General features: G+C 37.7%; 2 protein-coding genes across 5 annotated transcripts in view; both read right to left on the reverse strand.

The window, feature by feature from the left end:
• LOC146451026 (uncharacterized) overlaps positions 1-17,338 on the reverse strand; it is a 103,448-nt gene that overhangs the window by 74,204 nt on the left and 11,906 nt on the right. For all 4 annotated transcript variants that reach the window (XR_014860147.1, XM_085099663.1, XM_085099662.1 and 1 more), the window contains exons 3-15: positions 14,464-14,841; positions 12,216-12,473; positions 11,422-11,697; positions 10,471-10,716; positions 9,531-9,797; positions 7,610-7,903; positions 6,730-7,035; positions 5,445-5,735; positions 3,991-4,020; positions 3,539-3,675; positions 2,286-2,556; positions 1,539-1,649; positions 641-831 (exon numbers count right to left, since the gene is read on the reverse strand). Coding sequence is in view for 3 of the 4 variants with exons in the window: in XM_085099663.1 (XP_084955789.1) it covers positions 641-831; positions 1,539-1,649; positions 2,286-2,556; positions 3,539-3,675; positions 3,991-4,020; positions 5,445-5,735; positions 6,730-7,035; positions 7,610-7,903; positions 9,531-9,797; positions 10,471-10,716; positions 11,422-11,697; positions 12,216-12,473; positions 14,464-14,841 (3,056 nt within the window). In the remaining variant the exon portion in view is untranslated. The remainder of the gene's footprint in view (positions 1-640; positions 832-1,538; positions 1,650-2,285; positions 2,557-3,538; positions 3,676-3,990; positions 4,021-5,444; positions 5,736-6,729; positions 7,036-7,609; positions 7,904-9,530; positions 9,798-10,470; positions 10,717-11,421; positions 11,698-12,215; positions 12,474-14,463; positions 14,842-17,338) is intronic.
• The window catches only part of LOC146451029 (tyrosine kinase receptor Cad96Ca-like), a 42,862-nt gene that overhangs the window by 3,652 nt on the left and 21,872 nt on the right, over positions 1-17,338 (reverse strand). The gene's annotated exons all lie outside the window — the stretch shown is intronic.

Here is a 17,338-nt window from a genome sequence, read left to right on the forward strand (position 1 = left end):
TTTTGGAACACCAACAGACAGTTGATACCCACGCAAGAGCACCCCGGGTTATTAGTGGACTAACTTGGTATCCGTCTATCAATTATTAAATACAAATTCTAATTTTAAAACTTCACTAAATCTTCAATATTTCTTATTTCTCTTAAATTAACCAATCCTTTTAAAAAAAACTACTCCTCCCAAATATATCCAAAAATCACCCAAAAATTTACAAAATACCCCACAACACAGATTCACGGGATAATGATAGGGTTTTTGGATTGCTTGAAACGTGAATGAGAAATTGCCATTAAAACCAAGTCAAGTGACAGAAAAATGGCGTTTAGGTGAATTGCCCCCTCAAAAGAAGTTCGAGACAAAGCGAAGAACTTTTGGGACGAGAAATACTGCCCTACATGAATGTTATCTGAGTAATCTATAGCTATCATCCAAGTGGCTCTTTATGTATGTTCTAGATTGCCAAAAATGACCCCCAACTCCCGTAAACACAAGTCAAGACAGTTCTTCAGATTAATTTTTTTTTTACAAATTGCAATGTAACTTTACTTGTAACTCTGAAATATGATACCAGGTTCAAAATTTGTTTGTGTGTCTGTGTGTGTTGATGTGGGTACCAATCGCACATGAAATTCACGCAAACCTTCTTTGAAGACAAGTAACACATTCCATCAGCAACCTGCCAAGCGAACTTCATCAACTGTTCGGCGGTCAGATTGGTCTGCGGTTTTACATCCGGGTCCTTATAGTACGTGTCATTTAGTCCTCGGCTCTTCCTCAAGTATCCCAGCAGGTCACCAAATGGCACATACTCAATAAGGACCAACAGAGGGTCTAAAGAAAACGAGTTTCATGTCAGGAAATAGAAAAAGACAAAAAAGAAAAGACCGTTCATAAAAGTTGGTAAAATAGCTTCAGATAATCGTCAGCAATTTTTGAATAGGCGATCTTTTAAAATTTCTAGCTTGTATATATTCCTATGTCCGTTAACCGAGATATTATAAAGTTCTCATATTTGATTTAATTTATAGTAACGACAGAACCTTGTGTATTTGCAAGTACATAGCAAGTAGATCCCCCTGAAAATATGATATTATTAGTTAAAACTTGTTTCCATACCTCAAACTGACTGCCCTCTCACTTGAAATTACATAAATTAAACTTATTTGAAACTTTAGAGTAAGAGAAGGAAGAAATCAGAATAGTGTACCCTTCCAACCATGACACCATAACCACTACACCAATGAGGAATACTCACCCAGGATTGTAACTTTGCTTATTTTAGAGTTGCTCGGCACAATGAAACGTTTTCAAATCAGTGCTTAACCAAACATATTGAAGATCGCTGAAAAGCCTCAAAATACTGCCTAACCACTCACTCGTTTCTTGTTTAATAAATGGGGTTCACTATGAGTTCTCGTTTACGAAAGTACTATCACGATAACGAATAGTACATTGCGTCAACCTCATAAGGTGTTCAAAGTCAGTTTGAGATATGGAAACTAGTATCAAGCGATATTAATGTCGCGGTGTTTAATTACCATTCTGCGTGACACATCCAATAAGCTTGATCACATGAGGATGAGGTTTTAGTGTTTTCATCAACTCAAGTTCTGAAAGTAAGTCCTTTCTGTCTGAATCAGGAGCATCTTCTGCAGAAAAGAAAAAAGTAAACATTTCTATGGCAATTGTATCGAAAAAGTTCTCATGAAAGCCTCTTCATTATCCAGACACCATCATCTTCGGTAAGAGTGCAAACAATCTACCAAGAATGCTGTATCAAAACTTACATCATTATGTTGAATATGTTTTGCCAGGAAGTGTGTCTTCAGTTATCTACAATGGCTTTCCTTTACCTGGCAGTGCATTGTTACTCAACTCGACTCCTGTTCACAGAACGTTAGTTGGCGCCAATTATGATTAAGGTTGTTTTAGTGTTGGTTCCTTTGCACGGACAAGCACAGAAAGCCGTCTTAGAGTGGTTGAAAAGTACTTGCACCTAACTTCCATCGACTTGCGAGTACATCTTTACGACCCAAGCTATCTTCGTAAAACAAAAATTTCCAGCAAGCAATGCGACTCCTATTTGTGAGGGCTTTAGGGCCGGTGATGCTAACATTACAATAAATACTGATAAGGCGTATAAGGTTTATTACAAACAATATTCAGTGGCCTTTTAGAAAATAATATTCTTCATCCCGTTGTTCCATTGTTATTTCTTTATTCAATTTTTGTCTTGACAAGGTAATGAAAATGGTGGATTGTGACGATCATCAATGGCATCCCACCTTTGAGCATTTTTACAGCCACTGTTATGTTTTCCCGTCTACCGCGCATGTCTCTTACTGATGCTTGAGCAACTTGTGAAAATGCTCCTTTGCCAATAACCTTGATGACGGTAACTTGCTCCCGACTGATTTCCCAGCTTCTTCCTGAGGGATGAAGAGGCATATAGTCTCCAGCCGTGGAGACTACTGGTGTTGCATAGACCACCGGCTCATTCGCCGGCTTCTCGCTTGGGGGTTGTACATTGTCTTTTTCCTGCACAGGTATTGGATTCTAGAAACAAACAAGGAAATAAAATGTAGCAAAATCATGTATTGTAACAAAAAGAGCTTCAAGTTCAGCTCGGTGAACGACGTCGAAAAACGAACATTTAGATTATACTTTAGATTCACTACAGTTCGTTAAAAAGAAAGAAAAAAGAAAAGTTACAAGTAAAGACCACATTTTTCCAAATGCCGTAAGGTGGGTCTAAATAATTTCCATCACCTTCCATCACTCGTACCTTGACGGGTCAAAATTACCACCCACATTATCAATTGATACCACAAGGACGATATCGAACAAATGCCTAATCAGTTTTAACTGTTTACAACTCAAAAGTGAGTTTGATGACCCCCATTTCTCTATTAGCTAGGTAGCTTCGATCAGCATGTTTAAATAAAACTATTTTGCAAATCAAAAAAATGCATGGAAGGGTTCATAGTGACCTTACATTTTCAAAAAAATTAACGTGGCTGTGAACCCCTCCCCACCATCTACAATTTTTGTTGCATCAACTGATAAAGGGTTATTGATCCGTTTGCGTGATGAAAAGTACTGGAAAACAGTGCTACACTCCTTAAAAAAACTTATAGGAAGGGCAGGAACAAGCAAGGTTTTTTTAAAGATTTACCGCCTTAATCTTTCAACTTTTTCCCCCAAAACGACATTATCCTGGAAATAGGGACAATATATGATTATAACTTTGTCACGGAGGCGTATGTCGGAATTCTGGAAGTAAATATTAATTATGCATTAGTTTGGTTGGCTCAATGCAGACGACAAAAAGGGAAAAACCTTAAACCGTTGCATTTTTCGAAATGCAGAACTATATTATCACTACCCTTAATCTCCACCTCCTTAGGTGCATGCACGTAGGCTTAAGGAATGAATACTGAGAAGTGATACTCTGCAAGCCACCAGCGTCTTGCTTAATTTCTATTTCCAACTCGTCTGACTGTACACCCCCTGGTCAATTATATAACTGATCACTTACCATAGCTATAAGATCCTGCCTGCATCTCGGGCACGGACGACGGCGCATTCTCCAGAGCGCAACAGATAGAACAATAATTATTATCCCCAACACAAGGATCACAGAATTATAAACCGCATGAACAAGAACGCAGGAACCTACAAGTAAACAGACACGGTACTAAGTCTTAAGTGCTAAAACAGACACCCATTGCCGAGCATAGATGACTTTTGAGAAAAATTATTTTGCCCGGACAATAAGGCGTACCATAACAAACAAAAAGAGAAATTGCCGCCGAAGGGGAAGAGGGTGAGACGAAGGAAATGAAACAGCATGGCTTTAAATGTGAGGTCTTGACCAAGTGGTTACACGCAGCATGAATATCTATTGCTGGAAAATCTGAACTCATGGTTAATCATAATTTTCTATTAACTGTTTAGAAGCCAATGCAGAGGGAACGGAAATCCTCTCACCTGTTTGATTTTCCGGAGGCTTACTATCACCTAAGAGATATATAAATTTCAACGTGTTAGAAAACAGTTTCTAAAGAAGAAATGTGTTGTAGAGATGAGCTTTTATGGTGGTTCTCAAAAGAATGAAGATTGCAACCATGAAAGGACGCATAAGGCTTCAAATGGAACTTTCTGATAAGGAGATTAAGCTCAGAAAATCGTTCGTTGATATAGATGTAGTTTTGGTGAAATTGCCTTGAAATCCCTCACAGGAATAGCCTTTTTGTATTCGGAAATAGCTTGGTAACAAGGGGAGTAACCCATACTGTGATTGGCTTTAGCTTTTCCTCTTACATACAGATCAAATTAAAATAAAAGGGAAAAAATCAGCTGTTATTCAGAGTAAAAAAGAATATTTTTTAATAAGACTTGGAAGGCACCTGGATCTTATGCCTTAAAGATTCGTGTCTAATATCGACAATTAGTATATACCACACAAGTGAATAGTACTTTTCGCTGGCGCTGATTGGCTAGCTCGGAGGTGATTAGCCAAGTACTATTCACCTCCGAGCAGTAGAAGTGAAACAGGATGGCTTCCCGTTTCGCCACGGTTACTTAAGAGGAAATTATTTCTATAAATGAGGCGGCTGTAAAAAAAAATACATAAATGGCAACAAAGTTTGATTTGACGGCATTAAATGGTAAGTTGTTTAATCTTTTCAACCTTATATTCTAAGGCGAAAAATGAAAATACAATCCGTTGTTTACGAAAACTGCCGAGCACTAAAATTACAATGAAAACAATGAAACATCTAATATTTTTCAGCATGGTTTCAACTACAAGACGACTGAATCACAGCAAAATTGAAGAAATGACACCGTGGGAACTAAACATTATTTGTCTACAAGAAAGCGAGACGGAACTTTCTACAATAAGAATCGCTTACCGCGTGGCGCGCTAGATTTTAAAATTTCATACCATTTGTCGGTATATTGTCAGAAGTAAAATAATTTTTTCGTCCACTAGTTATCCAGCTTGTGTGGTATACACTAAAACAATTTTTCACCTCAGTGTCGGTTAAAGTGATGGATATCCATCACTATTTACCTCCACTTTGGTGAATAATTGCTAACTATTAGCTTTAACCACCACAAAACAAAACGTAAAGATGAACTTTAAATATATGTGAATGAGAAACGTTTTCATAATTAACGATCCTAAATAAATACTTCGCTCCGAACTAGATAACTATGCCTTACATTATATTTACGAACCAGGCAAAAAAGTAACTCACATAACCATTTCCAACAATACGACCATCTTAATGTTGTCTTTTACGCTCTCCTAGATTTGTTAGTTGTAGCCCCAACACTTCTTGTCTTTGCCCGCTTTTTGACATTTGTAATGCGCATCTCAAAAATTGAGGAAAGTCCCTGGAAAAGGAACATTTACATCCTCATTTTAAGTAACGTACCTCCCTCTATGTTGACCGTCTCGATCCTTTCTTTGCTCTTTAAACTTTCACCATATTTATTTGTAGCGGTAACCACAAATTCGTACTGCTTGCCTTTCTCCACTCTAACAACAAATTCACGTTTGGAGATATCATTTATAACTGCCACCATCGTCCACTGCTCATCATTTACGATTCTTTGGTAGATGGAGTATTGTGTGATGGCAGCTCCATTGTTTTCTGGTTCCTTCCATATCAGGGTCACTTCGTCATCATTTACATTTGCTTCAAAAACTACAGGATCTGGAATATCTGCGCGGGTATTGAAAAAGTGGCAAAGCTATTATTTCATAAATTACTGCTAAAGCTCATCTGCGTTTCAGAGTGGAAAATATTCTTAAGCTGCCACTGCACAGCACTTAATGACCAGCAGTGATAGTATTTTTTTTTTTTAATAGTAATACAACTGGAAAAGAATGGCGAAGTGCTGAAGTACTGCTACTCCTTAGGAAACAACGATTCATCATAAGAAGGAGCTTAAAAGTTACCTGAGTCTATGTAAGCTTGAAATAAACCCAAGCATAAGGGCAGCGACCGGGAAAACAATGGTCCGTTAGCGACTTCATGAGAACCGTAACAACACAATGATACATCGCAGAAAAAGAGCTGCAGTTTAGGAAAATAAGTGCCTTGTGTAAATGGTGTTTCACAATTATGTCAATCTCATTACTTTGCCATGGTATATGCTTTATTTGGACACCTAAAACCGATTATCGTTTTAAAAGCAGTGTAGCAAGTCACCAAAACTGACGTTACTAGAGACTGTTAGAACAGGAAGGTAACGCCTCACTTATTAAATAAGACGGAGAATTATTGGAACGCAGCGTATACAGTTTATGCCATCTCAAGTCCTTTTTCTTACTCTTTAAACAAAGGAAATAATCACAAATTGAAATGCGCAGCTCATGTAGAAAAGTAATTTGCAAGTCATACAAGGAAGCGCCATATTTATATCCATGCCACTTTTCTATTATTTTTGAGTTAACTTAAGGCGGCAATTTTCTTACACTTATTGTTACATGAAATGTCAGCAATGTTACTGCTGTTGTGCATACCTTAAAAACTAGTTTGGTATGGTATATTATTTTCTTCGAGCCAAGAAAATAAGTCGATTTCGTATTCACTGAGCACGAAAAGAAACTTTCTTTAATTGCGTGCTCAGTGAATACGAGATCGACTCATTTTTTTGTTGAGCAGCTTTACTCGTGCGGGGTTTAAGTGCCGGTATATTCTGGTATGCACCTACCTCCCAACACCTTGATTTTCTTGATTTTATCCTCCTCTTTCAGGCTCTCACCAAACCTGTTAGTGGCTGTCACCACAACTTCATACTCCTTGCCTTTTTCGAACGAAACATTAACAGCACGAACTGCAGGATTTTCGCTAACTTTCTCCCATTCTCCTGGTGTACCATCATCAGTCACAATACGTCGGTACACACTGTACTGTGTAATAGATGCCCCATTGTTCTGAGCCTCATTCCATTTTATTGTTACTTTAGTCTCCGTTGTCTTTGCAGGCAAGTTTATAATTTCCGCGGCAGCTGGGATTCCTAATTGACAAGACAAACGAGGACACCACCAAAGAAAACACACATTTTGTTGAATCTAAATGAATGGCCAACCTCTTGAACTAATGTCTCAATAAATACTCGTTTGAATTTCGTTTCAGTCAAACACAATATTTAGAATTTATCGTAGGCGCCCTTTCTATGAAATCCCATTTGAGTCAGTTCACTGTCAAACGTTTTAATTAAAGCTGCTGAACAGTGCTTTTATGGACACCGTTCTGACCAAAAGGTTTTGCTCATAAAAATAAAACGAAATGCGTAAATGAAAGCTTTCCGTGTCTTGATCTGTATCCATTATAACAAGGGCAGGGTACTTGCACTGTGGAAATTCAATAAACATTTTTTTTCTACCTGAAAATTTTAGAAATTGCTATTATAGAGATAAACATATAATCAACTATATCCCACCAGTTACAGAGGGCACATATTTTGACCCTGCTGGAAATATCGCACATACTGGTGAACAGGATTAACGCAATGAAATACCCAAACACAATGGAGCAGATTATTCATGACAGCCCCTGTGTGTAACGCTAAGCCTCACAGCAATACTCACCTTGAAACTTTGTCCTGATTGTCTTTTCACCGGCTTCTCCCTCAAACACAAAATTTCTGGCAAAGACCTTCACAGTGTAGATGGTGCTTATTTTTAGACTATCAATCACTTTAGCTCTTCCTTTAAACACATCAGTGATGTTCTCATCCCTTATTCCAGTTCTACCATGTAGTACGACCACTCGGTATGCAGTTATGGGACTCCCTCCGTCAGCTGGCTCAGTCCATTTTACATTAATTGAAGTCGCTTGAATGTCTTCATCACTTGAGGTAATGCTTGGTGAGCCAGGTGCCTCTGAAAGAAAATAAAAGGAACCAACCATTATGTAGATTTATAGTTAAGTGAAAACACTTTTGGATGCTATGCAGTTGTTGAGTCCTCATCAACTTACTCCAGCTCCAACTACTGAGTGACATCCATTTATAAAAGTATAAATAGCAATGCTGGGAGTGTACAAAGAGCAAAATACATTTTAGATAAATCCAGCTTGTTATATACACGAATCAACCCTATTAAGGGGAAAAAGCTCAAATACTGTGTGGGACACTTCTACATGGAATGATCAACTCACCCACAATTAAACACAAGAAAATGACACAATAAAAGAAAAAAAAATACCATAGAAATATTAGCTTAAAGGCCACCTTTTTAGGTTCTGGAACGGTTTACACAAGGTAAGATGGGATTCCAATATGTATCTATATCTGTAATCTGGTAAAATAATATTATTTGGCCCTATACTGTAAGTGCTTTTCTAAAGCAACACGCTAAAACTTAAAGCCGAGTGAGTTTGTGAGATGTTGCAGATGATATGCCTACATTACTGCAGCTAATACACTGTACAGTAAGGCATCCAGGCACACATCAGGCCAGGTGTCATAACGATGGCAAGGTTGCTGTACTGAGATCAAAACTTCTTGATTCGTGTGAAGAGTTGTTGGGAAAAAAAATAAAAAAAAAGAACCCGAAGTTTCCTCTAAAACCTCATAATTGTAATAAATTGACAGTTTCAGTTAAGGGAAATTAACAACTGTCTTTCTGTACTGTAGCTCAGTTTATATGTATGCATACAGCGGGTATGAGTATTTCTACATGTGACGTTACTAGGCAATAAGTACAAAGAACTTTAAAAAACGGTCTAAATGAGTGATTACAAAATATCCGGGGTTTTTTTTTTTCATTAGCGCGCAAAGCATTGCTTTTTTTCAGGTCCTTCAGGTCAAACGCGTTTTAACAGTTGCAAAGAGTTCTTCGACCAATAAGGAATCTCTTAAGTTTTTGCCGGCTTTTGAGTAAAAGCTTTAGGAGATTTGGAGTTATGAAGCAAAGTTTGTAAATTTTCTAGCACGCTTTACGGCGCTCAATTTTCGCTTCTTCCAACTCAGATAATTGTGTATTCGTTTTAATTTTTCACCAGAAGTGTTGAAAATAGCCCTCTCAGCCTGATTCTAATAAACGTCTTCAGTCTTGCTACTCGTCTTATGCTTCACTGTGGTCGACCTGGCGAATAGCCTGTGAGCAAGCTCCCTATTAGGTCAGCGCGAGAGGATTGGCTCGCTTCGCTTGCCGCTCGCGCTATATCCTCTCGCGGCTGACCTAATAGAGAGCTTGCTCGCAGGCTACCTGGCGAACAGAACTCAACACAAAGTGAATGCAACACACACTACATCTGAACATGTAAGATGAACGTCAAAATGCACTTTGGGTACCTTTCCAAAAAGGAGAAGGGTAACTTTCCAAAAAAGGTCGCATTGAGCAACGTCTAAGGCTGCTGTCATTGTACAGTCGTCTGTGATACGTGGACATAATAGCAGAAAAACATTCTTAAACTGGTCACATGAGTGGCTAAAGCTACCTACAAATAGAGCAGATCCTGTGGATATTTTCATTGCGTAATAAAATGTTTCATTGTTGTCCTTACTTATTTGCTGCACTTGCACTGTTCGTGTATCAACTGGACCTGCGTCGTTTTTAGCTTCACATGTATATTGTCCAAAGTCCTCATCAGTTTTCATCTCTATATCCGCTATATTCTCTGTGGCTGTAACTTTCCTTACTTCAGTTCCGTCTGGTTTTTTCCATGTTATTGTTGGCGTTGGAACACCATCTGCCACACACCTCAACCTAACATTCTGTTTAATCCAAGACTTGGTTGTTGGGGGCGTAGCACTTGTTATGGCTGCTGGGTCTGTTGATTCAAATACTCGCTGTGGTCACACAGCTAATTACATTAGAGTAAAACATAACATGTACCGATGGCATGAAATTTGAAAAAAAAATTGAAATTTTATCAGATTTTATTTAGACGTTGTTAAAGAGTACATGTATGAATCTAACTAATGCACTGAGCAAGAGTTACAGGAGTTAGAAGCCATGGTGTACAGTGAAGGTTCTAAAACGGAAGCTGTATATACGCACATGCTCGGTCATGAATAGAAATGACAAATTAGCCTTGAAAGTCAGACCTGAAGGTATAATCAAAACAGATGGAACATCGACTCACTAAAACAACCCAGGAAATGCCCGGCCATAAACGTACTTGTGTAGTATTTCAATACAAAAAAAAAATAGAACTAAATGTACGTAGTGATTAAACAAAAGAAAGTAAGCCAGAAATAAGAACTATTAATTGCAAAGAGAAGAGCGACTGTTGTTTGAAGGATTGCTTTTATATCTTTCACGGCTGACCTAAAGAAATGGGTTACCCAGCGGTTTGCACACATTGGTGCTTCATGAACAAACACGAAGACAATTAGTAAGACAATGTGGTGTTATCGCTGGCTAATTAATAGGATTGTAGTCACTATCTTGTTTGACAGACTGTGTACAACAAAATATTTTCGTAGTTTCATTTTACTTACAATAAACGGAGACAAATATTTTCATTTCTGCCTTATCCACAACATTTGTTGCTATACAGACGTATACTCCACTTTGATTTCTACTGCTCCTCTCAATGCGAAACACACTCCCTGAATGCATTTGCCGTCCATCTTTGTTCCATGTGACAGACGGTGCAGGGTAACCAGACGCTTCACATCTCAACTCAATGGGATTTGTTTCATTTACCGTTATGTTTCCTGTAAATGGTTTTATCTTTACGGGAACTGAAAAATAACAATGTAAACAAAGCATTAGAAAATTTTCTTGTAATCATTTATTACAGAAAGCGCAACAAGACTCCAGTAGTTACAGCTGTACACGACAGAGCAGTGTGTAGTGGATACGAAATAACTTTCTGCTGATATTTTTGCCGTAACCAACACATTCTTAGAAAAGAAGAAGGTTACTGTAAAACTTAGCATGTATTAAAGTTTGTTTGTTTGTTTGCTTAACGTTTTTAAATCGATCTTTGCCTGTTTTGTTTGTAGAACACGTGTATCACATATTTTAAATATTTCACTATAACAAAGCAGGTAACTGTTGCATATGCTTTTACAATACACTATAAGACCAGACACTTTCATTTGTCAGTGAAGAAAATGTTTCTTCCATTAACGTTTATTTCCTTTTCTATAAATAGAAAGCTCTTGCTTTAGTATCTGTTTCTAACGACGCCTAAACTTGAGGAGAAACATTCCCCGTTTGTTTGCAGTTAGTGACTGCCAATATCTGTCCTTAGCTCTGAATGTGTACATGTAAGTCATTACTAAAACTGGTAAGAAAAGGCGGTTCCTAAGTGTGTTTATATTTGCTCTTATGAATCGTGCTCTCTTTGTGGGACAGACAGCTTGGGAAAGGTTCGACTGCACACACTGTACATTGTGTACAATCATTTCAGTAGGTTCTGTTTTCGTTAAAAAGTGACTTACCATATATAGAGAGAACAACTGCACTACTCTGCCCATTTCCAACAGCATTGTGTGCCTCACACTTGTATTCACCATAATGCTGTGATCGCTGAACGTCTTTGATGGAGATGTTATTGGTATTTTTTAAAGTATAAACAGGAATGCTACTTCCGTTGAAGTAGACTCTGTACTCTGACACCGGTGGATTGGCTGCTGCCACATTGCATGTGAGCATGACATTATCACCTTGTACAGCGGCATATTTACTGAGAGTGATTGATGTACCTTCAGGCTTGTCTGGGGAGAATGGATAAAATACAGGTTAAGAATGGGGCGGGGGGGGGGGGGGGGTTGGATCAACTCTCAAACAAGCAAATAAGAGACCAACTTAACCGCATACTTGTGTGCTAATTCCACAAAGAAATGAGAGCAAACTGTGATTCGAGGTGTAAGTACAGCTACTAATAAAATTACTATAATTTTTTTTGATGTTGGTCACGCTCTTATTTTGTACCCTAGTTCTTTCGATGGGGCTGCTTATCGAGGAGTGGTCATAGACATGCGCCTTAACATAAATTTTTCGAAGCCTTATTTTATAATATAAATACATAAAAGGGGGCGATTTGTCACTCTCGAGAGTTTGAGAGAATTATTTGAACTGGTGTCCTATAGTCCACCTAAACTTTCCAATTGACTTTAACATTACTCCCTCTGATCTTTGTATTAATTTTAAGGTTCTATTTTTTTTCAGTACGCATGTCGTTTTCTATCTCTGAAAGCAGGGTTGTAAGGGCTACTATTATAAAAGTACTTACAGTTAACTACAAGATTCAGTTGTTTCTCTGTACTTCCTGCGGTATTGTTGGCCCTACATGTGTGTATTCCTGCATCTGCCTTGCCGATTGCACTGAAAGTAAGATATGCTGTTGTAAACCCAGAAGTCTTCACTTGCCCATGGTGGATCCATTTCACCTCAGGAGCTGGTTCACCAGATGCTTCACAACTGACATTAACAGGACTCCCCGTATTGTAGCTGACATTTGCTACAGTTGGATGAGTGATGGTCGGTTTCTCTGAAAATTCAAGGACATAACAATAATAATAATAATATTGTCAATTGGCGATTGATTATTATTACATTATTTTCATACACTGAGATTTTGCAACTTTCATTAAGTATTTGATGATCCTGTCCAAATTACTATTGGATTAAGTGGATGCTTTTGTGACTTTTACTTTGCATTACTAGGCTATAATTCGTGATCCTTTCACAGTTGCTGCAGTTCGATAAGTGATGGTCGGTTTCTCTGAAAATTCAAGGACATAATAATAATAATAATAATAATAATAATAATAATAATAATAATAATAATAATAAATTATTGTCAAATGGCAATTGATTATTATTACATTATTTTCATATACTGGGATTTTGCAACTTTCATTAAGTATTTGATGATCCTGTCCAAATTACTATTGGATTAAGTGGATGCTTTTGTGACTTTTACTTTGCATTACTAGGCTATAATTCGTGATCCTTTCACAGTTGCTGCAGTTCGATAAGTGATGGTCGGTTTCTCTGAAAATTCAAGGACATAATAATAATAATAATAATAATAATAATAATAATAATAATAATAATAATAATAAATTATTGTCAAATGGCAATTGATTATTATTACATTATTTTCATATACTGGGATTTTGCAACTTTCATTAAGTATTTGATGATCCTGTCCAAGTTACTATTGGATTAAGTGGATGCTTTTGTGACTGTGACTTTGCATTACTAGGCTATAATTCGCGACCCTTTGGTTTTCAAACTCAAACCCAGGTTTCTTAACCCTTTCTAAACCGTTTTTGTTGTTGTTGTTGTTGTTGTTGTTTTTTTCGCTGCCTGTCCCGGGGCCGAGGGAGGGGGGGTAGTGGCAGTACTGAAATAGCCACCCAGTGAATAAAATGTCTGAGTTGGGAGTTCCTTTTATCCACTAGCTAGCCACTTATCCGCTGGATATAGTTATCAGCTCCTTTATCAACCAAAACCAGACATACAGACTGTATATTTCAACTGTAAGTACTAAAACGGAAGGACTCCAGGGATACTTCGGGTAAACGGAGTTTTGGCTCCGAAGGCCGTAAGCATTGATCAGTTTTTTGAATCTATACTAATTTTTTTTGTTTTCGTTTTCTCTCCTTTTTGTTCATTCTAGGCTTCATAAGAGGTTGCTAAATTGTTTCTTGGCATTTAGAGATAACACGGATTAGAATATGTATTATTACTTTACTCGCTACCCCGAAAAAAATTCCCGATGATGTAACGGCATTTAATTTACTTTCATTTCGGCACATTTTAGCAAAAATCACGTCATCCTCCAATCGGCGCATATTGTTCTTTATTCGAGGTAAACGTTCATTAATTTTGTGAGCCGATGCTTTACACATGTAATGATAATAGTGATAGTGATAATCATGATGATGATGATGATGAAGATGATGATGATGATGATAATCATAAAGCGATGGTCTCGTCAGTTCCCTAGAAAATCATAAGATACACTTTATTTTCATACAGCCTATTCCAAAATGGCTACCACTTTAACATTATTTTGCTCGTATTCAAACTACACTTTCTTAACTCGTTATTAAGCTTAAAAATCAAAAGAATATTAAGCCTTAAAGGAGGCAAGAAGAACTAATATTAAAATGGAAAACATTTTGGCTGTGTGATTGCAATAAGCTATTGCAATCACAGAGTGAAGTGAAAAACATTGAAGTTGTGAAATAACGAGACTCGATGCCAACATTTTCAAATGTGATCCGTTACGAAAAATGACTAGACAGTCTTAACTTGATCTCTCTAATTTTGCAACGTTTCCAACCCAAAGAGAACTGATTACTCAAAAACCGTTCATCTCTCTACCATAAATTGCAATTAGAAGTTATTTTGTAGCAAATTGATGTCTCCTACGAACCTCCTTTGAAAATACCTTGTTTAAGGCAATAAACTCAATTTTTATGTCACAAATTACCACTCCATTTTCAACATCATGTGTAACTACCCACCTTCAATGATCAACTCCACAAAGTCAACTTTTATGACAGGGACAAAATCAGTTGATGTTATTTTGCAAACGTAAAATCCTTTATCTGTCTTCCTTATGTTACTAAGTTTAAAGATTGCCTGGCCAGAGGATGCATCGCCATGATAGCTTCCATTTACACGTCCATTGTAAGGGTCTTCAGTTGCTAGTGCCAGTACTGCACCATTACTGGAAAGAAACACTAGTCTGGTTTTTACGTCAGTAAAAACAGGATCCTTGACTCCCCATGCAATTGTCCCAACTCCGCCAGAAAATCTCCAAGTAAATGTAACTGAAGAGCCAACAGAACCATACAAACTTGTTCCTCCATAACGTGATGTGAACTTCATTGCGCCTTTTACTGAAACGAGTGATTATTAAAGGTTTGCATGTGCAAAAGACAACTTAAACAGATGAACAGGGCGGTTTGTCATGTGTTTGGGACGGCGTAGAACCCATAATCTTATGTAGACCGAATAATTGCACAAATCAAAAAGGTTCAGGAAAACCCGTGACGGTTTTATTCAACACTGCATGAAATATCAAATCTGAGGTGATATACATCATGAATACGGAATATATACTTACGTATAAGGAGGCCGTTAAATGAGAGCTTTACATGACCAGTATACGTTTCATTCTTTACACTGGTGTGTCCGGAATGCTGGAGTTAATTTGCCTAAATGAAAAATGTTTGCCGCTGGTGTAAAGAGAACGTCGTGTCGGGGCTACCTGGCCCATATTCATCAGGGAATTACGGTGTCCACAATTTGAGAGCATCAAAATGAGACAGCTACTTCTGGGAAGGGTAGTGTGGTAGGGCCCACAGTTTCCGGATTTTTGCGGTAGAATCTCATTAATTTGCGGTGGATAGCATTAACGTCGATGACGTCATAGGGTGGAGATGACGTAATTGGAAACTACGAGATTATAACCTAAAAATAGGAGAGTGATATCTGCAATTCACGAAGATAGAATGCCAAACCAAAATCCAAATGAATAACACGGGGTAGAGCAGTGCGTAGCGTAAAAACGAACTCGACAAGAAACTCTGACTAAAACGTAAACAGCGTTTAATAGGTAGGTCAGTGTTCCATACAAGTTCAATTGAGGAAGACAGATCACGTAGCTCTTAAGCTAATAAGACGAGTGTCAGGTGCGAAACTTGCAGAGTATAACGATTTGACAATTGTCGATCTGTCGATATGTCGGTTCGAATTTGGTTTACACACGCAATGTATGAAGAAGACTGATACCAGTGTAGATAGAGTAGAGTGGCGCAATTGCCGAGTAGTAGTTAACGCCACAGAGTCTTGCCTATCTAACAAGAGCGTGCGTGCGCAGAACCTAAAGGTCTTCGCATTTCCCTAACGGACAAGAACTAGCATTGTTCCCTCGAACGAAACCAGAAAAAATAGAAATGAGGAGGAGGGGCAATAAAAAATGAGGAAGAGGAGGACGCAAGGTCAGCAAAAAATAGAAATCGTAAGCTCCGCATTTTTATTATAAACTTAGAAGACAGACTCGGCGATTCGGATATAGAGTTGAAAGTTACTTTAAGGACGGTGCCTACTATTGTTACTGCGCATACGTTCTGCGCATCTCGATATACTTGGGTTTCCTATGGGTGGTGCCTACTAACACAGGGATAACTTTGCGCGGTTTAAAACTATACGGAGAAAGCAGAACTTAGCAAGTGCTTTAGATATCTCAAAAGAAAATTAGGGGTAACCATGCATTTTTCAGAGATAATGAAGCTTCAATTTAGGAAAAAAAATCCCATTCATTACTTTCTACTTTGGCACTTTTTAGAGGTATTATTGCTTAATTATCTCTGAAAAATGCGTGGTTACCCCCAATTTTCTTTTTGGATTCCAAGAGGCCTTGCTAAGATCTGTTTTTCCTGCATAGTCATAAGCCGCACAAAAATACTTCGGTATTAGTAGGCACCGTCCTTAATTCATTAAAAATCTCCGGTAGTTAAATAATTTTTATTTTTTTTAGTATCCCACTGATTTAAAGGCAATAAAGTAATTTTTAAGGCCTCTCTAAACATGTGTCTTGTTTAATAGCTGGTATTTATCATTCGCGTGTTTTAATTGACGTTTTAATTTATTATTTCTATAATATTTCTGTCTATCGTTTTTGTTAAGAAGTAGAGTCTGTATGTAAAGTTAGGTTTTGGATTCGGATCACTGCATGCTTGCATAATTAGTGGCTAACGGACCGTAAAAATAGAGAGGTTACAGAAGAGTTTCAGGCTCTGATCTGAAAACCAAAAGCGCGTTGACCCTTGATAACGTAAGTAAAAAGGTGGACATTCATCAACATCAAACATAATCGACTTTATTGTGGTATACACATTCTGAAATATCTATGTGCGTGTTTTAACATGTACAATTTAGGAGCAAGGAATCAATGAACCGGAATATTCTTATTCCGAGCACTGTAACAAACAAAGGACTGTTTTTACTCTTTAATCCCCAACAAAGCTCAACCTGAAACGAATCTCTTTAGTGATTAAGCGGGGAAGGTGCTTAGTAAATTTAGAAGGGAAACACACACAATAAATATTTTTTTTCATTTTTCCGAGTTTTCAGGGAAATATGAAAAAAACCAGTAAAACAATAACAAGGCAATATTTCACTTTGAGGCGAAGAGAAAGTACACCTCCACCCCGATGATGTCACTCTCCTATTTTTAGGTTATGATCTCATAGTTTCCAATTACGTCATCTCCAACCTATGACGTCATCGGCGTTAATATAATCCGCCACAAATGAACGAGATTCCACCGCAAAAAATCCGGAAACTGTAGTCCCTACCACACTACTAGGGAGGTAAGAGAGGAAGGGAGTA

The sequence above is a fragment of the Pavona decussata genome, unplaced genomic scaffold (genome assembly GCF_977016875.1).
Source record: "Pavona decussata unplaced genomic scaffold, jaPavDecu1.1 SCAFFOLD_409, whole genome shotgun sequence".
NCBI lineage: Eukaryota > Metazoa > Cnidaria > Anthozoa > Scleractinia > Agariciidae > Pavona > Pavona decussata.